The sequence below is a fragment of the Rhododendron vialii genome, chromosome 9a (assembly GCF_030253575.1).
Source record: "Rhododendron vialii isolate Sample 1 chromosome 9a, ASM3025357v1".
NCBI classification, from domain to species: domain Eukaryota; kingdom Viridiplantae; phylum Streptophyta; class Magnoliopsida; order Ericales; family Ericaceae; genus Rhododendron; species Rhododendron vialii.
Genome location: NC_080565.1, coordinates 15,761,620 through 15,784,319, shown reverse-complemented (window position 1 = coordinate 15,784,319; position 22,700 = coordinate 15,761,620). Strand labels below are relative to the sequence as shown.

The window sequence follows — 22,700 nt, the reverse complement described above, 5'->3', positions numbered from 1 at the left end:
GGTAATCAATTCAGTCTAACAACAGATGGTTGGTTCAAGTTATGCATGAATACGATATATTTCAAAAGACTATCGTAGCCTATTCAGTTCCACTCAAGCACTTTCAAGCATGAAATGAAAGAAAGAACAGGGTTCGGGCATATATACCTCAGTCTAGGTCATTGAAATGTGTGCTGTGGGATCTCTCAAAACAAGCTTAGCTTCATAGTCTGTCCACCGCGGTTTGTAAGCTTTCAGCCCAGACGGAATGAACAACTGAGGCGTGGTGGCGTGTACGCTGTCATTGAAAATGGTACGCGTGCTGTTGCCTTTGCTACTATCACTACTTTCGTCTTGGCATCTCCGCCTCGGCCCGTGCTCTCTCAGCAGCCTCCATCTCTCTTAAGATATCCTCCTTTTCTACCCTGGCCCTCTCGGCCTCATCTCTCAACCGCTCTTCCTCTTGGGCCAATGCAATGGCCCTCTCTCTCTCTCTTCTCGAGTAGTAAAGACCGTGGCAACCACAGCCGGATTATCCCGGAGCAAACAATCAAGCACGGCTTCATCTACGAACTCCACAAAATCATTCTGAGAGATGGGCATGTGCCCCGAAGACCCCACTGCCGGTTGGAGCTCAGCCTATTCTATTGAAAACCTTTATGGTATCCTCTGTCTCAACCACAACGCCTTTGCCCTTCGCCGTGTCCTTCGGCGGGGACCCACTCAGCCCGACATTGTCGCCAATACCACTGCCACCGTCGCCACCACGACCGGCGCCGCTAAAACTTCTACCAGTGATCACGATGCCCTCTACGGCCATGCTTGGGTCCAATGGTTGAACCACGAGCCCTTCTGCCCCGGCTATTAGCGACGAGAGTGGTTCCTCCATCGGCGAGCATCGAAATGGTTCGTCTTCGACCTCTGGTTCTTGATCTCCAGCACTATCGCCACTGCCTATCGCTGCTGCACAGCACCCACGGCCTCCTCTGTCGATGTTTGCTCTGCTATATCGACCTCCATAGGTCCTCTCTTGTCCCCCAGATGATCAACCACATCACCTTTGCCGCCGTCGCTTCTTTTGTTCGCCATGATCAAGTATGAGTGTGGGCTTTTTGATTTCGGAAGGGGATTGAAAGAGTGAGTTGGTTTTGGGAGAGAGAGAGGTTGAGAGAAGTTTTTGAAATTTCAAAACCGACTGTATTTTGGTTTCTGTGGCTTCTCGTTGAATAAAATAGAAGAAAACAAGTGCGGATCGAGTTTGGGCCTGATCTGGACTTACGCCCTAGAACAATACCCGAGCGAGCACATCTGCAGTCTAAGCGCGCCTGTCTGTTTGGGCCCGTTTGGGCCTAAGGCCCAATCAGTGCAGTGGCCTGGCCCAATCAACTTCGTTTCCCTTCCAACAGTTTTCTACTCTTATTTGGGTTATTTTGAAGACTTTGGGTCGTTCCGAGTTAATGAAGTCAATCCGAGGCCCTATTTCCCAGCAGTGGTCCGTCCATACTCACTTTAATCCTCGTGGGATTCCGATTTCAATCAATGATTACAATCAACGACGATCCATCCGTCCAATTACAATCAACGACGATCCATCCGTCCGATTACAATCAACGACGATCCATCCGTCCAATTTCAATCAACAATTACAATCAACGACGATCCATCCGTCCAACTCAATCAATGATGGTCCGCCCGTCCAAGACCTTTTATTCCCCAGGAGAGTCCACTTCAGCATTTTACGATGATCCACTCATCCAGGATTATCTATTTCCCCAACATAGTTCAAACTCTCTTCCAATGATCTTGTGGTGGTCCACCCGTCTTTGGTCTCTCGATGCATGGTATTTTTATATACATGTTTGCATTTTCTATTTAATTTCTCATGGACGGACTCTCGATGGGTGTTTAGAAATCTTTGACGTTACATGTGCCAACTCAATGGTGCTCCACATGCCGTCAAAGAAGGACTACTGTAGACACCCCAATCTGGGTCTCTCAATTGACTTACTTTGTTTTTCGGTTTCTTGTTTTCTCGATGATGAATCAGATAAAAAACAGTCTTGAGTATGAAAAGGATTTGGACTTTGAGTGTTTGGAACCTCTTTTGAACCTTAAACCCTAAACCATAAACCCTAGCCGAAGGTTTCACCTGCATGTGTTAATCTAGAACCTACGCGCATCAGTCAACTTGCCAGGTGTTGGTCAAAGGTCAAACTTTGACCGTTGACTAGCATGGTGGTTCGTTTGACATGCGCGCGTCAATCGGAGACTCACGCGCGCCGGTCAACAGCATGTCCCATCACCTTTTGGCCAGCCGTATTTTGCCATCATCAAGGGTCTATTACACCATAGAGCCCTGATTTAGTCGCCTGAACAATATTTCAGCAGACTTGAGGTGCCTCCCATCACCTTTTGGGAGAGGCTTAGCCACCAAGCAACCCAAATCAGTCTTGTTGGCTAGTTTTTCCGCCCCACTGCCACCTTCCCTTCCTCCTATAAAAACCCCTTTACTCTTCCAAGTAAAGGGTTACAAATTCTCAAACCCTAAGCTTAACAATTGTCAAGCAAAAATCATCACAATCAAACCCTAGTTCTTTTACATCCAAGTTCACATTCCTCATTACTACTCAAACACCCTTTACATCTATATTCAACCATCAAATACCAAAGTTCAAATACATTTTCAAATCTCAAACTAAGGTATAAACAATTATTGTTGTCTTGTTTTGATTCCTGAGGGGGGCTGGCAGAGCCAAGGCTGGTAATCTATGCTAGTCCTGGTCAAAAAGCTGGCAAGGTTATAAGAACTGTGTGGCCATTCACACCTACGCGCACAGGACTCCTGAGCGTGCGCACCAATCCTTGGCTGCGTGCACAAACCTGCATGGGCATAGGGGTGTTGGTATTTTACGTTTTAAATAGCATATAGAACACTTTGATGCATGTTAAAACATGTTTACTGTTTTACATGTTAAAAATGCTAGTAGTTATTCAATATGCATGTTTGCTGCTTTGGAATACTCCTAGGTTGCTTCTGAATGTGTCTCAGAGCCCAAGAATGCAATACCAACTACTGGAAGTCCAGTTAGAATAGGCGCGTGCCTATCCTTGATCTGCACGCGCAGGTTGATAACTGACCCTAGCGGTTGGCTTTGCATGGGTAATTTGGCCTTTGGCTATTGTTTTGTTCCCCCACACTATTTATGGGGTGTATTTTAATTATTTTTCATTATGTTTGTAATTATATAGTTCCCCATGCACATATAAACTGCTTGGTTTGGTTCTGGGTGAGCACTGGTCATTCCAGAGCCTATAAAAGGATAAAAATCAGAACAGTTAAAAGGACAACACACGTGCGTTTGTTTGGGTTTGACGCATGCAGGTTTGCTTGCATGCATGTAGATCATTGCATGCAAGTTGGTCCTTGTTCCCTGTTTTCACAGAATGCCTAAGTAAAGACCGATCTCCGGATTAGGCGAGAAGGGTGCCTTAAAATCCTTCCCCTCTCGTAATTTGGCTCCCGAACCCAGATATGGTTATGACGGGCTGGTGCTTTCACTTTTTCAAATCAAATAGCGTATAAGACGTTTCAAGTTCGGTTCCTTAGGTGTCGGACCTTCAAACCAAAGTGGCGACTCTGAATTGAGCATTCGTCCCGCTAGCACTCCCTCGATCCGGCCCTCTCTTTGAAAATCGGAATTTTTAAAGGACACGTTGCCCACACTTGAAACAGTCCCCTTGCGCTTGGTATTCACGGAGTAATGCTACACGCATAGCAAATGTGCACAGATTTTTTGTGGGGCCCATTACGGGTCCCACACAAATAATCCGAGCCGTTCATTAAATGTAAAACATTTTTTCAAGAACCCCCACAAAAAATCAGCTTAATCCGATATCTATAACTGTTTGATTCAATCATTTAACTTTTCATTACCCTGAGATTCGAATGAAAAGTTAAATGACTGAATCAAGCATCTATGAGTATCGGATTGAGTTGATTTTTTGTGGGGGCCCTTGAAAAAATATTTTACATTTAATGAACGGCTCGGATTATTTGTGTGGGACCCGTAGTGGGCCCCACAAAAAATCTGTGCACAAAATCTGTGCACATTTGCTGTGCGCGTAGCATTACTAGTATTCACGCTTCCAAGATGTTGTTCTTCAGATTGGCTTCACGCCAAGCATGCATGACTCTGCTCTATTTCTCTGTCGCACCTCTCATGGCCTGGTACTTCTCTTACTTTATGTTGATGACATGATCATCACTAGTTCTGATTCTGTTGCTATTGTTGAAATCAAAAGTCATCTCTTCCGTGAGTTTGAAATGAAAGGCTTGGACCCGCTATGTTATTTCCTTAGTATTAAAGTTGGTTCCTCTCCTCAGAGGTATCTTTTGGGATAGTCCAAGTATGTTACTGATATTCTTCACCGTGCTCGTCTCACGGATACGAAAACTGTTGATACTCCCCTTGAACTTCATGCCAATTTCTCTGCCTCTGATGGTGTCCCCTTTGAGAATCATACGGAATATCGCGAATTGGTAGGCTTCTTGGTTTATCTTACTGTTACTCAGCCAAATATTTCTTATGCAATTCACATTATTAGTCAATTTGTCTCTGCTCCTCGCACTATTCATTGGGCTGCCCTCTTACGTATTCTCTGTTATTTTCGTGGTACCTTTCATCAGTGCCTTCTGATTTCTTCTACATCAAGCTTAATCCTCCATGTTTATGCTGATGCTGACTAGATAGGAGATCTCAATGACTGCAAATCTACCTCTGGCCTCTATATTTTTCGAGGTGATTCTCTTATTTCCTGAAAAAGTAAAAAGCAATCTGTTGTTGCTCTCTCCACCGCGGAAGCTGAATATTGTGCCATGGCCCATGCTACCTCAAAAATCGTCTGGCTTCGCAGACTTATTTCCGATATGGGGGTCTTTGTTACTATCCCTACGCCTCTTTACTGCGACAATAAGAGTGCAATTCATCTTGCCCACAACTCGATCTTCCATGAGCGCACGAAGCACATTGAGATTGATTCTCATTTCATACGCCAGCATCTCCAATCTGGCACCATTGTTTTACCCTTCATCTCCTCCACATTGCAACTGGGTGATTTCTTCACGAAGACTCATACCACTGCTCGTTTCCACTTTCTCCTTGACAAACTTTCGGTGCTCTCTGCCCTGGCACCTTGAGTTTGGGGGGGGGGGGCAAGGTCTGGGTGTGAATATAAATTCTGTATTTTGAATGTATATTCTGTATCTTCTTGTAATATGCTATTTTAGAACATGTATCGTAATCAAATCATGGCATAATCATAGGGTAATCATATCATAATCAAATATTGTAATCTTCCTTTCTTAGGTGTAGCTTTACTCTATTTAAAAGTGTACTCACCTCATTGTAATTTATTCAAAAATAACATCAGTATTTTCCGTCTCTGTTTCTCTGTTTTCTATCAGGAAGTAGTTTCAATTTTCTCAAAATTTCATTAAACCAAACGGATGCACATGCAAAACCTTTTTTTTTTTTAAATAGAGAGTACAATATTACTTAGAAAAAAGGTTCAACAAGTTTAAGCATTAAAGTTACAAGCAAAAGCAACAAACAAGAAAAGCATAACAAAACATGAAAATCAAGACATCTGACCAAGCTGATAACAAATTACTTCAAAGACATCCTCCGAAATTGCTTCATCCAGAGTCCATGGAAATGCTTATTACGTAGACGAGGACAAAAAGCTTTCCCACACTAATGCATATATATCCCGATGTAGCACATAATACAATACAACACAACACAATCACAAGATAAGCAGAGTCTAATTCACCACTCAGCGAGCAGATTCCCCGCGTGGTAACATCTGACCAAGCTGATAACAAATGACTTCAAAGAAACATCCTTCTAAATAGCTTCATCTGGAGTCCGTTGAAATGCTTATTACGTGTTGACATTGCAAGGACAAAAAGCTCTCCCACACTAATGCAAATATATCCCAATGTAGTACATATACTACAACATAACACAATCACAAGATAAGCAGCACGGTAGATCAAACAATTCACCACTCAGCGAGCAGATTCCCGGTGTGCTTTTGTATAGTTGGACTTTTCCATTCCCAGATTTCAACAACACAGACAGAAATTAGAACCAATATTGTCCGTGTACACTATATAAAGTTTGCAACCTTTCTCGCATAGAGAGTCGATATGCATTGGATTTTGATCCAATGTGCAGCACACAATCAAAAGACTGGAGCAGTAATACTAAATGTAATGAGAAATCTGCAATGAAGAACGGATTAGAAGATTTAGAAAACAAGAACGGGACGTTATGGAAAAGAAAGAATTCGATTTAGAAAACAAGAACAGGACGTTATGGAAAAGAAAGAATTCTATCCGTGCATGGAAAATCAAGAAATGTTCTACCACACCAAAACATTAAATGAAGCAACTATTCTTGTTTCAGGTGCGACTTTTGAGAGTCCAAAACCAACAGATATGACCAATCATGCTATGGGTTCTGGATTTGTCAACGGAAGGAAGACAAGGATATGAGATTACGAATGCATTTTGTGTAACTAACCATTTCGGACCAACTTTTCCAAAAAAGTGATTTTCTTCTTCAAATACTTTTGCTTGGATTGCATTAAGCATTCCCACATTACCCTTCTCCTAACATAAGTATTAACGATCATAAAAAGCAGCAAGCACAAAGTCATCTATTCTGTTCAATATAGTAAGACAGAAATAACAAAGAAATGAGAAAATAGAGGCTTTGCTTCAGCTGAAGATCAAGTTGAAACATCAAGATTCAGCATGACAGCAATCAATTAAAAGAGTGGCTACAAATTAGCAGAACTAAGTGATCAAAATAGACTTACATACTCAAAGCAGTTATGGCTCCCATCAGTTATTGCTAGGACTCGGAAAGCAAAACAAAAAGCTCCTCATCAGTTATGGCTCCCATCTCCATAGCCCTTTCCAGCACAACTAGGCCCCCACCATCTTTGATCGATGCACGCGCGCCTCTGAATATTATCGATGTTAGGGCATAATAAAATTGTGAAACATGGAGAGGACTAATGTAGCCGTAGGTTTACCAGATAAGCACCATAGCGTTCATAAAGGAGAACTCTATCGAGATAGGGAATTTCAATGGACCGCCCAAAATCCAACAAATATGTTAAGTTACGGGTGTAGTACGCAATTAATATATAATTAATCTCTTATGTAAATAGATTAGTAGATAAGGGTGTAGTGTGTAATTATTCCTTTACTCTTAACTAAACGTAATGAGAAAACAACCCTACTCTTTTGGGATCTCAATTCCATCGCCTAATTTTACATGGTATCAGAGCGTCGACATACCTAGGGCTTCCGTTGATCACCGTCCTTCCATCTAGTGTTCTAAATGGCGCTCGGCGGTAGTCAGATGGCGACCTGCCACCAAGGAGTTTGGCCTCTTCTTTTTTTTTTTTGGTACTTTTTTGATATTTTTTCATACTTTTAGTGTATATGATGGTATTAATATATACTAAAAGGACTTGCTGTGTAATTTATCATAACACATATATATATACTACTATATACATATCAATTTCCAAATCCAGAGAGGATCGAGAAAACCCACCATTGTCGCCCGCCTGCTTCACGCCGATCGCCGGTCGCCGATTGTCGTCAAGTATGTCTCTCTAATCTCTCTCTCTTGCCTAGTCTCTCTCTCTCTCTCTCTCTCTCTCTCTCCACACCGTTGACTTCGTTTTGCCGCCAAAGTCTGCCTAGCCTCCCTGGCCGCCGAACAAAACGCCAAGGGGGGTAGTCGTGATGCTAACCCTCCACCTAGCGCCTAGGCGCCGCCTAGGCCGCCATTTAGAACACTGCTTCCATCAGTCGTTTCCTACCGACGTCAGGCTTCATCTAGCCAATCTCCCTATTTCTGATATTTCTTGTCAATCAACTAGATTACCAGCGACGAACCCTAGAACAACCTTTTTCTGACGCCGTTGACTACTGAATTGGAGATTACCTCTGCCGTTTGCCTCTGAAATCGACTGGGTCAGATCATCTGAACCATTTCGGCATTCGAAAGTACTCGGTTTGCTGTCTCTGTTCTATTCAAGCAAGACCCAGCCTGTTTTGGCCCATCTCAGACCTTCAGATCTCGTTTTTTGTTGTTTTCAACACTATTTCGGCAGACAATACAGTGGTAAGGGATTCAATTCAGATCTCGTTTTTAGGATTGAATTCAGCTGGGTTCCACTTGTTGCTGTGATTAGTGTTGTTTTTTTGAGGCTATTTAGTGCTGAGTTGATTGGATATTGTATATTTGGACTTGCTGCTCGGCTGTTGAAATGTCAGAGTAAAGAAAAGGCTTCCGCTAGTACAAAGGATAAGTTGAGTTGTGTAGGGACTCTGGATAATTGTCCTCTAGATATTTGTCATATTAAGTTGGATGGTACTAAGTTGCCAACTATTTGAGTTGGTCTCGTACTTTTACTTTAGCTATTGAGGCCAAAGGAATGTCAGAGTTCATTGAGGGCCCAGTTACTCCACCCGTTGAGGCTGTCGAACTCTAGAAATCTCAGAAATCGTTAGTCATGACCTAGCTGTTTAACTCTATGAGAGCTGATATTCGCCATACTTTCCTGCTTCTTGATACTCCACATACGATTTGGACTACAGTATTTTGAGTTGAGAAAGAGACTCCATACATTAGAACAAAATCATCAATCCGTCATTGTGTACTTTGTTGACTTGAGTGGAGCATGGAATTTTATTATTATCAGGGATTTTAGGTCATTTGTGCTGTTGATGCTGCGAATTGGCTGAAGATGATAGAAAAAGAGCGTGTTTATGACTTTCTTGCTGGTCTTCTTTTGATAAGTAAGTATATTAGAAACGTGGCATTAAGGGAATGCTGCCCGTATACATAAAGGCCACCACCACAAAAAGACCCTATACATCGCTCCTACTTGACAAAAAAAGCTCGAACCAATCTAAAAACTGATCAATAGCGGGATTACAATCTCCCTTGCCCCAACTATACAAGCTACTAACCACAAAGCTTTTGATTCTAAACAAAGGTTTTTCAATCCCTTCAAAGCATCTTGAATTCCTTTCACGCCAAATAGTCAACATCAAAGAAAGAGAGATCATGGCCCATACAAGCTTCCTTCTCTTGCTCACTTTAGCCCCGTTCCAAGCAATTAAGAGTTCCATAACATTCTTTGACATGGCCCATTTTAAACCAAACCAAGAAAACACAACAGACCAAAGTTCCCAAGCTACCGGGCAAAGCTACCGAGCAATGGATGAGAAGATGATCCACTATCTCTACATCCCTTTTACACATGCAACACCTGTTAACAATGATTCTCCGCCTCCGAATCAAATTATCGATAGTACGAATCTTGCCTTGAGCCGCGCACCAAACAAAAAAACTCACCGTCAACGTCGCCACTGTCTACCAAATCGTTTTCCAAGGGAAAGAAACATTCCCACCAACACTTGACGCTTGATAAAAAGATGTCACTTGAAAGCATCTAGATTTAGACAATTTCCAACGCATCTCATCCTCCCCTTCTCCTATTCCCTGCATACCATACACTCTAGCAAAAAGAGCCAACAGAGCCTCTTCCTCTTCCTCCCCATCTCAAATTCTTGCTGGTCTTGATGTGGAATATGATCCGATTAGAGTGCAGGTGTTGGGTCGTGTTCCATTTCCGTCTTCGGGAGAGGCCTATGCCATTGTTTAGCAGGAGGAGAGTAGGAGGGGTGCTATGGTGCATACTCCTACTTCTGATCGTTCTACCTTAGTTGCCATTTCTCAGGGTGTTCTAGTGGTGGGCTTGTTCCACAGAGTGGTAAGTCACAATTTGGTGCTAGTAGTAGGCCTATTAATCGTGAGTCACTCCAGTGTGATTATTGCCACACCAAGGATTTCAATTGAAAGTTATATGGTCGTCCTTCTCATGGGCGAGGGGGTGGACGTGGTGGTCGCGGTCGTGGTCACATGAGTTCTCAGGCCCAGGCTCATGTTTCAGAGTCTACAGTTGCTATCTTGTCTGATTCTGGGTTCAGTACTGGGGTTCAGACATCTTTTGATCTTGTTGGTGGTTTTTCTCAGGCTCTCAGGCGCCTAATGGCTCGGGCTGATTTTCCATCTATTATAGCTCCCACCTCCACAGCGGGTCCTACTTCATCCTATTTTGCTCACACAGGTATTCGGGCAACTGCATTTACTGCATCTTCTGTTATTCCTTGGATTATAGATTCAGGTGCTTCAGATGACAGGTTGTTCTTCTGTGTTTGATTCTTACTCTACTTGTTCTGGCAAGGATAAGGTCAGAATAGCAGATGGATCATTCTCTGAAATAGCAGAGAATGGTTATGTTCACTATTCTCCCTCTATTTCCCTCTCTTCAATTCTACATATTCCAAACTTTGCCACTAATCTTCTGTCCGTTAGTAGTCTTAACTCGTTCTGCAAACTGTTCAGTGACTTTTTTTCTTACTCATTGTGTTTTTCAAAAACTGGACACGGGCAAAGTGATTGGCAGTGGTAAAGCACAAGGTGGTCTCTATTTTTTAGAGTCCGCACCTCTTTCACCCATGTCATGTGGTCTTGCTCTCTGCAAGCAGATACGAGTTCAGCAAGATGATCTGACCCAAAAGGTTTGGCAAAATCGCTTTTCCACTTCAAAACTCCTATTGAGTGTCTCCCTAACAGTTCTTGTGTCCTAACTCTTCCCTTGAGAGTTTTTGGTTGTGTATGTTTTGTTCATGTTCCTCACCCTTCTGGTGGCAAGTTGGGTCATAAAGCCCATAAGTGTATTTTTGTTGGGTATTCTCCTACCCAAAAGGGCTATAAATGTTATGATCCTCACTCTAGGAAGTTTTTTGTCTCAATGGATGTCACCTTTGGGAAACCGAGTCTTTTTACTCTCCCTCTACTCCATCTCTTCAGGGGGAGCAGCATGTTAGTCAGGAAGAGATAAGGGAGGAAAAGGTGTTTACATCTCAGAATCAAGGGTCATTGTCACTTCCTTTTCAAAGTGAGGGGGAGAAGGAGAAGGAGAAGTCTGGAGTGGAACCAATGTCTGTTAAAACAGAACATTTGTGGACGAGTGGATGGGGACAGGCGTATCAGACCAAGTGAATGGCCTACTAATTTTGCAACGAATCAAAAGAAAGGCAAATCTTCACGTATACTGCCACCTTGCCAATCACCATCCCCTGCTTCAGTTCTGGACTCCTTAGCTGACTCATCCAGTAATGAATCTTCTCTCATTGAACCTCCTATTATTGATTCTGATAATCTTTCGGTTGCTCTTTGGAAAGGTGTTAGGTCATGTACTCAACATTCCATTCCCAGTATGTTTCTTATGATCGTTTATCTCCTTCGTACAATGCCTTTTGTTTCATCTCTTTCTTCTATCTATTCCACAAAATTGGCAGGATGCGTTCGTGATATCTGAGTGGAAAGGAGCTAAAGTAGAGGAGATGACGGCTTTGAAAAAGAATGGCACTTGGGAGCCGGTGTCACTCCCAGGGGGAAAGAAATCAGTGGGATGCAAGTGGGTTTTCACTGTCAAGCAGAATGCTGATGGTACAGTTGAGAGATACAAGGCGAGACTTGTTGCCAAGGGTTTTACTCAAACATATGGTATTGGCTACGAGGAGACGTTTGCTCCAGTAGCAAAGATGAATAGTGTGTTGAGGTTTGGTAACAAACAGAGCCATGCATATCATACTATGTTCATCAAGGGAGATGTTGGTAAGATTGCGATCCTTATTGTTTATGTTGATGATATAATAATGACAGGCAATAATGTGGCTGAGATTCTCACAATCTTAAGTCTAGTTTGGCTCAAGAATTTGAGATTTAGCATTTGGGACCATTGAGATACTTTCTTAGAATGGAAGTGGTAAGGTCAGATAGAGGTATTTTTGTCTCCCAACAGAAGTATATACTTGATCTTTTGGAAGAAACATATATGTTTGGTTGTAGACCTGCGATTTCTCCTACTGAGGCGAATCATCTTAATGGAGATGTGGGGAAGTGCACTGATAAGGAGAGGTATCAGCGACTTGTAGGTCGACTGATATACTTAGCTCACACTCAACCGGATGTTACTTATGCAGTGGGTGTTGTTAGTCAGTTTATGCATGACCCTCGTACTTCACATCTGGATGCACTTCATCGTATCTTTGAGGTATCTCAAATCAACTCCAGAGAAAGGAATTTTGTTCTCCAATCATGGTCCCCTGCGATTGGAGGCATTTACTGATGGCGACAAAGCTAGTTCTATGGATGATAGATGCTCTACATCTGGCTAGTGTACTTTCCTAGGGGGGAATTTGATTACTTGGAGGAGTAAGAAGCAATATGTGGTCGCCAAGTCTAGTGTAGAAACTGTGTATAAAGCTATGGCACATGGTGTTTGTGAGCTCTTGGGGCTCCAAAGCTTATTACGTGATTTGGGACTTTCTGATAATGATCCTATGAAACTCTACTGTGATAATAAAGCTGCCATAAACATTCCTCATAATCTTCTCCAGCATTACAGAAAGAAGCATATAGAGATTGACAGGCACTTCATCAAGGAGAAGATGAGCGAGGGTTTGATATGTATGTCTTTTCTGATATCTGAAGATCAATTAGCTGACATATTCACAGAAGGACTTGGTAGCAAGAGTTTCCACCCCATTGTGTTCAAGTTGGGCTTGATTGATATCTTTGAACCAACTTGAAGGGGAGTGTTAAGTTACGGGTGTAGTACACAATTAGTGTATAATTAATCTCATATGTAAATAGATTAGTAGATAAGGGTGTAGTGTGTAATTATTCCTTTACTCTTGTATAACTGAACATGATGAGAAAACAACCCTACTCTTTTGGGATCTCAATTCCATCGCCTAATTTTACAAAATAAGACTTCCAAACAATGGTTGCAAACTTGCAGCCAAGACAACAAACAACCACATGGAGGATATTTAAACAGGAAGATATATAGTCAAATTTAAGTGCAAAACAGGCTTGATAAAGGGTCAAACAAACCACCAAATTGATTAGATATCAAAATTGTAATTGGGTAGAGAATGTGAACAAAAGGCAGAAAGGTTAGGACTGAAATAGTCTGTTGTTGGGTAGAGAATGTGAACAAAAGGCAGAAAGGTTAGGACTGAAATAGCCTGTTGTATTGGTCCCCAGGTATGTAGTATGCCCAAAATAAAGACTAGGTAGATTCAAATCCAACACTTCAGACTTCAAGAGAACTAACACAGAGAAAGGAAAAGGCGAATGCATGAAAGGAAGAGAACAATATCCAAAGGACTTAACCAGCTTTCCCAAAGAATCCTTGGACAAGACGTGGAACAAGCATTCACCAGCAGTCTGTGACCATAAATTGCTAGGGTCAGGGAAATTAGGAAGAAGAAGACAGACAGTCCAATAGATGAGTAGAGGAAAAGGACAGAGAAGAAGCAGAGAAAATGTACGGGGCTATTAGGAGAGAGAGTAACCACCTTGTTTATGTTATACAGCCAAAGGCCCTAGCTATTTATATTTGATACCTTACTTTCAAGCTTAAGCTTCCCCATGCTCATGAGCCATATGGCCCATAACACAGTATGCCGCTTAAGAAATCATATGACTAGCCACCAATGCGTGGATATAGACAATCTGCACCTCATAATCTAGAAAATCTAACAACCAATATCCCAAAAGCAAGGGCGGACCTAGTATATGGCAAGGGTGGTCACTTGACCCCACTAAGATCTAAAATACCCCTAGAGCAAGTGTAGTTTGGGGGAGTATTTTGTAATTTTGCCCCAAAGATCCCACCAATTTATAAGTCTTGCCCTCGTTGATTGTGACCTTTTATGCATCTCCGCTCAGAGAGAACTGTGGACTTTGTACAACTCTATAAACACTCTCTCTCTCTCTCTCTCAAGTAGAAGAAAAAAGCAAGCCAGCAAAGGCCTATTTTAGATATAGAGGAAGCTAGGGTCAGACCACCAGTGTAAAAAATGCTTTGAGTACGAATGAGGCTCCAATTTAAATTGACAATCCTAAGCCTAAATTAGTGCGGCAAAATTTATTTATTTCTCAATTTTGCGTAGTTGCATGATTAAAATTTTTCTTCCCTAATAGTTATGGAGAGATATTTAACAAAAAAAAGTCTCATGACAATCATCAATTTCTACAAGTAACAATTTTCCTTTAGTAAAGTTAAATGCTAGATGAATGTACTGGAGTAATATGATGCGAATAGTATCTACTCTTTGATTTTTATTTCTTGTGTATTTCAATTTTTTCCTCTATTATTAAGTACGAAAAAAAATTATAAATGTTGTAGATATTTGACCCCACTGTAACTAAATCCTGGGTCCGCCCCAGCCCGAAAGGAATTTAAAAAGAATAGAGGAAAGTAACTAAACCCAAAATCATATCACAGTTATCACCCAGCCTAGATGTCCAATGTTTTATTATCGTTGTAACCTCTTTGGCTACATTTTTTTTCTCTGTTTTCTTGTTTGTGTGTTTTTTTTTCTGTTATTTGTTTCTATTTCGTGTTTTCAAGTGATTCATTAACTTATCCAACGCAAACAATTTATGAGATTGCAAACATTTGTTTGAAATTTTGGCATATACAATGTGAAATGATCTCCCAAAACAAAAGGCATGAAATTGATATTTTCTTTTTTATGACAATTATGCGAGTGGGGGAATTTCTATATGTTTGGACTTCTTCAACAATAGGTGTATAATATAGGACAAAATAAAGATAGAATATCAAAGTCTAGCAGGAACACTTTTACAAAAATCGAGGTATCAAATTGCACATTAGTTTATTTCATGGTTTGGCATTGGTATCATGGACGTTTACCCAAGGCCAAGGATAATTTATAAAATCAAAGACAGGAGCTATCCTAAATGTATGAAAGGGACTTATTCTATTTTTTTACTTCTCTAATATCCTGGTTTACTAAGAAGCGAGAGGAATAAACTTATGATTATCCCACCCACTTGCATATGCCGGAAATTTCTTCCTTGATAAGATATATTACCTCTTAAGTAGAAACTTGGCCAATTGGTTGTTTCTTTTGGCAATGCAATGATGCAGTGGAGTTCTTCCATGGTAGTCACACCTGTTTATGTCTGCACCAAATTGCAGCAACAGCTCAAGCATCACTGGATTGCCACAGTGACATGCCAGATGAAACAACGAACATCCGTGAAGACAGTCTTCAGGCTTGCTGAAATCCTTAATTTTCTGGCAGGCCACTGGATCGTATTGTTTCTTTTGCGCAGCATGAAAGCCTTCGTTGGGTTCGTCTTCACCATCATGGTGAGACAACTTGACACTGACAACGTCATCATAGGTGGTGTTGATGATGTTCTCCTCTGATCTCACAATACGGCGATACACTTCCTGCAAGTTATTAGTCTTAACTGCTTCCCAAATGCTAGCAGCAAGAGAAGGAATGCTAGATGCCCTTTCTGCTTTATTGACTAGCAGTTTTTCTGCATACTGCATTTAGGCAATCAAAGTTAGGTCTCATTTACAACATTGCACCCTATTTTGGATTCAGAGCAGAAAAGTCAAAACGTTGACGAAAGAAAAGATTTAGACTCCGTTCTTAAACTTTTGTTCTGGTATTTTTGTTCATTTTTTGAATCTTCGTTGGATTCAAGTTGTATTATATGGATAAATAATTCGTCGCGACAAGAAGAGCCTAGAAAGTACTGAACAAAATTATGACCAAAAGCAAAAAAAAGAATCACTAAAGATAAAAAAAATACCAACCTGCTGGTATTTTTGTCTTTGGTGTCATCTATATGAACTGTTTTCAAATTCAGTCCACATTTTTGTACTTTTCTGATTCATCTCGTCAAGACGAATGACTAATCCCAAATATTAAAACAAAAAGCCAAACAAATCACAAAAGGTAAAAAAATATCCCGAAAAAAATACCAGACCAAAAATTTAGGGAGAACAGGGCCTAATTACTATGAAGTAATAAATTAGGCTGAAATACTTTAATCATCTTCATAGAAAAGAAATGAGCCAAAGAGGATATACTACAAAAACAAGAGTTCAAAGAATATATGTAGAACTAAGAGCTGAAGATAAAAGTAATTTTGTCATATTACAACTATGTAAACTACAAAATTGAAACAAAAAAGGACAAATGTTATGTTTCAGCAAGACGTTTGACAAAACTTTATCAACCTACTTGTATCCTAGATTCTCATACATCCTAAATTTCCATTAACCAGACAAAATACGCAGAGATTTAATGTGGGTTATGTAATTACTAAGTAGAACAAAAGCTACTTCAAGTACATTAGTGGACAAGAGCAGCAGGTTATCCTACTGCTGCAATCTCCATACAGTACGAATTCATAAATATGTGTGTGTGTGTATATATATACAGTCATTTTCAAATGAGGAGGTCCTTATTTTAACACCTTATTTTAGTTAAATAAGGACCTCTCCATTTCTCCCATTTTCCGTTCGAATTTCGATGATCCAAGCCGCTCAATGTGTTCAGAACGTGATTTTAAGAGTACTTGCGAGGAATCAGCAAAAAAAAAATGACCGGGAAGGGTTTCATTCGAGCAGTTTTTATTTGAACCGTTCGATAAAAAACAAACAAAAACTGCTCAGATGAAGCCTTTCTGGTCTTTTTTTTTTTTTTGGCTGATTTCTCGCGGGTACCTTAAAATCACATTCTGAACACATTGAGCGGCTTGGATCATCGAAATTCTATCGGAAAAGGGAGGTCCTCATTTTATTGAGTTAAGTTAAGGACCTTCCTTTTTCAATTGAATTTTGATGATCTGAACCGTTCAATGTGTTCAGATGTGATTTTAAGGGTACCCACGAGATAACAGCTCAAAATATGACCAAGAAGTACTTGATCTAAACAGTTTTTCATAAAGCTTGACAGGAACTATTCTATGTAAAAAATATTTGGATCAGCACTTTCCAGTTATATTTTTAGCCGATTTCTCGCGGGTGCCCTTAAAAACATGTTTTAAACAAGTTGAACGGTTTGGATCATCAAAATATGATCCAAAAGACTCCAAACTATGAGGTCCTTAACTTAGGTGCTCATTTTAAGGTCCTCATTAGAAGCTCAATGTGTGTGTGTGTGTGTGTGTGTGGGTGTGTATATATATATATATATATATATATATATATATATATATATATATATATATATATATATATATATATATATATATATATAGAGAGAGAGAGAGAGAGAGAGAGAGAGTCCACTTCACCAAAGGGATCCCATACATAAGCTAGCGGACTTTTGTTTGAGGCCGTTGGACCGTGTATTCAATGGTCCAGATCCACTGATGGTAATAAACCATTTATCCATAAATGGTTCTAGATCCGCTGATGGTAATAAACCATTTATGGTTTATTACCTGGATAAATGGTTTATTACCATCAGCGGATCTGGAACCATTTATGGATAAATGGTTTATTACCATCAGCGGATCTGGACCATTGAACACACGATCCAATGGCCTCAAACAAAAGTCCGCACATAGCTTATGTAAGAGATCCCTTAGGTGAACGCTCGTGTGTGTGTGTATATATAAATGGTTGCTTAAAATGGTCTTGCAAGGAAGTAACTGAAGCTTTCCGAAGTATCATAAAAACGAAGAGTAAATAAAATTCCAGACGTAACACCTACAAAGTCATACCTTAGCGTGAATGTACTTCTCCTTTTGGTGACTAGCATCTGTGGGCCCTGGTTTTGTAATTGACAAGAAAGCATTTGATTCACCTGTTCTGCATAAGATGATCTCCTAAGTTCAGAAAGAACATGTTTCTTCTTTTTTTGGATAAATAGAACATGTTTCTTCTTAAATAACTAGAGGACATCTTTGTAGGTTATAGAGCAGAGTCAACATCAAGCAAAGCTAGAAGAAAACATGAAAACATAAAAAAAAAAATGGATAACTCACCATGATCTTGTTAAACTTGAGTGCTTAACAATTGTTGACCAAATATCAGTGGCATAGACATACAATTTTTTGTAACTTAAAACTTCACAAATGCAATGAAGTTGCTATATCCTAATAGAGTAATAGTTCATAGATCAAATGCATAACACTAGAACATATAAAGGGAGAAGATGTATAACAAATTCATGAACAATGAAACTTCTGTATTTCTTGATGACTGATTTACAAACAAGTTGGGGTGTCGGTGGTGTTCAGGCAGGCAGCTGGGTTGCTGGAAGCTGACTAGGGTTTGTTTTGGGTTCTTGGGCTGGGCCTAGCCCACTTTGGTGCATGGGTTCTCTTTTTTGTGCTTAATTGTAAAATCTGAGCACCTTAGGCCATCGGGTGTATTTGGGCTCCATTGTATTATTTGGGCTTTTAGGCCTTCAGGTGTTGCGGGCTTTGCCTCTTAGATGTACTTTTCGACCTTTGGTTGGAATTTCCCTTCCCCCTTTCCCTTAATAAATTATTACTTTTGCCAATTTAAAAAAAAACTAATTTATTGGACCACAAAATCTGCTAGTTTTTCATTTCGAAGTTTCAAAGACAATTGATGCCGATTTCATGAAACTTATGGGAGACATCATCAAACTTCAAAGAACTGCCTAGTACACATATACAAAGAAAATTGCTCAATGGATACATAACCTAACAACAAACTTCACTTTAGCATGAGAAACCTACCTGTCATTCTCAGGTAGCAACAACTCCTCCCATATAGAATTACAATAAGCATTGCCCAAAATCCGGAATAAATCCAAGATAGTAGGTTCCCAAACCTTGACATCCAATGTTATAGACCTGACCTGTAGTAACGATAAGACAAAAGTATCCAATTAGCTCTATGCTATGGACTCTATGCTATGGAAGAAATAAGAATGATCATTATGTAACATGGACTCTTCAAAATAAATCAAGTACCCGTGTTGGACGCTTGACACCTAGATAAGAGTCTAGGACATGATTGATACTTATAATGTCATCATATTTAGCACTTCCCTAATATGTATAGTTATGTTAGACAATTTATACGGAATGAGGAAGGGTATTCCGTGTAACACGAAACACCATTTTGTCCCAAAAGTTCGGTCAATAAATAAATAATAGTCCAATTTAGTGACTACACGCACCCCTCCATTAGGTTTGACAGTTCCGACTCTTACACACGCAGTTGCAGCAATAGTTTATTAAATTATAGTCCTCGATCGCTAATGTCTTTCGCTACAATAAACCTATAAAGTTAATATACAACCAAAAATGCATTTGACCACATTTGTGAAAGCAATCTCTCAAACGCAATAGTTAGAAACTACAACAAAGGACTCACATCAGGCAAATTTTTGAAACTAGATTACTTTTAGAAAGTAGGGAACAACTGAGCCACAGTACACAGAGAGAGGGTGGGGGAGGGGGGAGGGTGTGTGTGTGTGTGGGGGGGGGGGGGGGGAGGAGAGAGAGGGAGGGAGATGGAGAGGGAGAGGGGTGGGGGTGAATCTATTAAATATTCAATTTTATTTGTAGTAAGCTAATGTCTTAAATGATCTATCCATCGAGTAAAGAATTATTAACTGATCAGTATGTTGTTGTTTTGAGTCTTTGACGCATCCCCACATCATGCATTTCACAGGGTATACTTTAAGAAACTTGGCCAAAGGTTGTATACAACAGAATTTTGTGGTGAGTTTGGGTAGGAAAATATTCTATTTCAGGAATTTAAGAGATAGAGAAGGCTGGATGAATAGATGAGTTTTGGCTTTATTTCAACGCCACTTTCCTTATATCAAAGAGAAAGTGGTGTTGACATAATGTTATTTGTGCTTTTTATCCATGAAGTGATCTGATTGATGTTTTGCTTTCTCCCAACATGAGTCCTAGCTTTTGCAAATATAATGTGTCGGTACCCGTGCTCTGTGTCCGTATCATGCTTCTTCAACTGTAACTGTTTGTACTGAGGGATTCAAGTGTTCAGAAAACGATAAATGCAAAACAAACAAAAAAAATTACAACGAGGAAGACCAAATGCGTTTCAACACTTCAATAAAGAAATGCAACCAACTGGTTTCAACTCTTCAATTAAGAAAGAGTCTAAACTGGTTTCAATCTTCAATACAGAAATGCACCTTTGAGATGTGAACACCAAGGTTCCGGTGAACGCCTGAGCATTCGATGCACATCAAAATGCCAAGATTTAAAGATGCCCAATCAGGATCAGGAGAACCACATTCCGCGCAAAGATTATTTCCAGGAATTTCTCTCAGAACCTTAGATACGCTGGCCAGTTCATTAACTTTCATGGCATCAGGAAAGTTTCCGTGGTCATCAAGTAATCGAACATCATAACAAACGCCACCACGAGCATTGTTATTTTCCATATCAGTTCTCCCTGTATGAAGCTGCAGAAGATGCATCAACTCTTGTCAACCAAAGCCAAAAATATTCTCTGTCCACCAGCAGATTTATCATTAATGTATAAAGCTTCAGAGAGTTCAACCTGCTGCAAGTGAGAATTCAATAGTGACGCAATAACTCCTGTGATTTTGTTCATCCAGTCAATTCTCTCAGCTTCATTTTCAGCCTGCATAAATACGGCAAACAAATGAATAACAATTTCAGCAATATAAACACATTCATTACATCAGAGTGATCAGATGCGAGAAGACCTACAGTATGAGATATAGCAGCCAGCTTGCTTTGGTAATCAATTCATATTTCCCAGAATTCAGTTCACTTTCTATCTTGACAAGGATTTCCAGCCAATTCGAAAACCAAAAAGTAGAGAACATGTATGACCATGAACAATTTGTAACCTGATCAATTACCATTACTAGCAAGTTCAAACTAACTACTTCTTGGAGCTGACTGATTTACCATTAACTTTCAAGTTCAACGAGGAAATAATCAAATTAGAAAGTGATAAAGGAGCAACATTTTGTGGGGAATAACGGCCTAGATTAGAAGCAAGTCGACTTATTCCACCTAATGAGTAGAAAATATTGCTATTATCCACTCTCTATATTCCCCATGCTCCTTCTAATGAATGTTCATCTAGTTATTGCATGTATAGGAGGCCCACCAAAATATCTCAAGTCTCTAGATTCCAAACTCAACAGATCTTTTACCTGCAATGTGTAAGTTTTTGAGGGGGAAATTATTCTGAAGCAAAGCCGTAGATCTGTATCGTCCGCATCAATTTTTATGGTCGAAGTTTGAAGATCAACAGTACGATAAGCCAAGTTTTCCTCACCAAGAGATGATGTCCTACGGTGCCTTGGCCGAAATCTTCCAAATACCCGACTATTTTGCTCCATTGAACTAAATGATTGAAATGAGGGGGAGGCCTGAGAGAATAAGGTTAGAATTCATATATAAAAAAGATCAGAAGCACTCATGCATGATTCTCACAGTAAACTCCAAAAATTTACCCTTAGAATTGCATGTTCCAAGAACTTATATGGTAAAATCTTGGGCTGTCATCTCTGAGCAGCCGCATTAAACAGACAATGGTAAAAAGTTGGGTCTATATCACAGGACATTAGAAGTGTGCTTTTATGATCCAACTTTTTATCATAACGGTAAAAAGTTGGATCTATGTCAATTGGTGTTGGATCTCATCAAAGTGTGCTTCTGCTAATTCAAAAATTTGTGGATGGAAAGGAATAGCAGAGTGTTTGGTGGTAGACCTAGAAGCTCTGATGATGTATTCTCTGGTATAAATGATAACATTAGAATACGAGTATGTATATGGAAGCACTTCCCTAACTCCCTTGAGAACCAAAGGCTTTGCAGCCAATAAAATATCTCAACTAGAGTTCTTGAAACTGATATCCTTTAGATTTCTTCATTTCTTTCAGCTAGATGTTGTAAAGCTTTATTCCTTTGTATAGGTTTTGAGTTGTGGGTCTGTAACCTTGGTTTTTACATGGTTTGGATGGATATCAAATGGCACAGTTACCAAAAAAATATCTAAATGACAACCATTAAACTTGCAACGGGGAGAAGATACTCGCTTTCATGATGCAACATAAAGAGATACCAGGCGGAAAGTTTTCCAAGCTACACTCCACTTACAGACCATCGAGTAATTTACTTAATTGGGATACCATGCAAATCTATGATACACCATTGCTGATAGATGGCCAGTTGGCCACAATGTGGTGGATTGTGTCTGTTAAAGCATCCAACTCAAAACCAATTGGCAAAGAGTAGAGAGGCCGCCCAGGCTCATATACTAGGTTTGGACGTTATATTTAACCAATGTGGGACGAACTCTAACACTCTCCTGCACGTGCGACCCCTGACTCACACTTGGTGAGGTAAACAAGCGAGAGGCTGCCCAAGCTCATATACGAGGTTTGGTGGTTATATTTAATCAATGTGGGACAAGCTCTAACAGTGTCCTCCACTGATACAGAAGCAATTATGTGGGGGCTAACGTGGGTGGACTTTTATTGAAATACCAGTGTTAAATAGTTGTGCAAGTGTGGTGGTAGTAGAACTAATCTTCAACTCAAAAGGTGATTGGAAAGCCCCACAGCATTACGATAACCAAACCAAACAGAGCCTTAAGTCTAAATCAAAAATGGATATAACACAATTCTCCTGACAAAAATACTCAAATAAACCAGGACTTCTCAAAGTGGTACAAAATACATAAATGAAAGTTTTGTTAGGCGTCCATTGGAA

The 22,700-nt window shown here is 40.1% G+C and overlaps 1 protein-coding gene across 5 annotated transcripts in view; it reads right to left on the bottom strand.

The window, feature by feature from the left end:
* Positions 1 to 5,669: 5,669 nt before the first annotated feature.
* LOC131301666 (ADP-ribosylation factor GTPase-activating protein AGD2-like) overlaps positions 5,670 to 22,700 on the bottom strand; it is a 56,691-nt gene continuing 39,660 nt past the window's right edge. For 2 of the 5 annotated variants that reach the window (XM_058328042.1, XM_058328043.1), the window contains exons 13-20: positions 21,137 to 21,355; positions 20,509 to 20,592; positions 20,138 to 20,410; positions 18,702 to 18,823; positions 17,715 to 17,802; positions 15,056 to 15,519; positions 6,865 to 7,011; positions 5,670 to 6,265 (exon numbers count right to left, since the gene is read on the bottom strand). In XM_058328042.1, coding sequence (XP_058184025.1) covers positions 6,900 to 7,011; positions 15,056 to 15,519; positions 17,715 to 17,802; positions 18,702 to 18,823; positions 20,138 to 20,410; positions 20,509 to 20,592; positions 21,137 to 21,355 — 1,362 coding nt within the window. In that variant the 3' untranslated portion in view covers positions 5,670 to 6,265; positions 6,865 to 6,899. Of the gene's footprint in view, positions 6,266 to 6,864; positions 7,012 to 15,055; positions 15,520 to 17,714; positions 17,820 to 18,701; positions 18,824 to 20,137; positions 20,411 to 20,508; positions 20,593 to 21,136; positions 21,356 to 22,700 lie in introns of those variants that run through there. The other 3 variants (XM_058328044.1, XM_058328045.1, XM_058328046.1) reach the window with 3 other exon arrangements.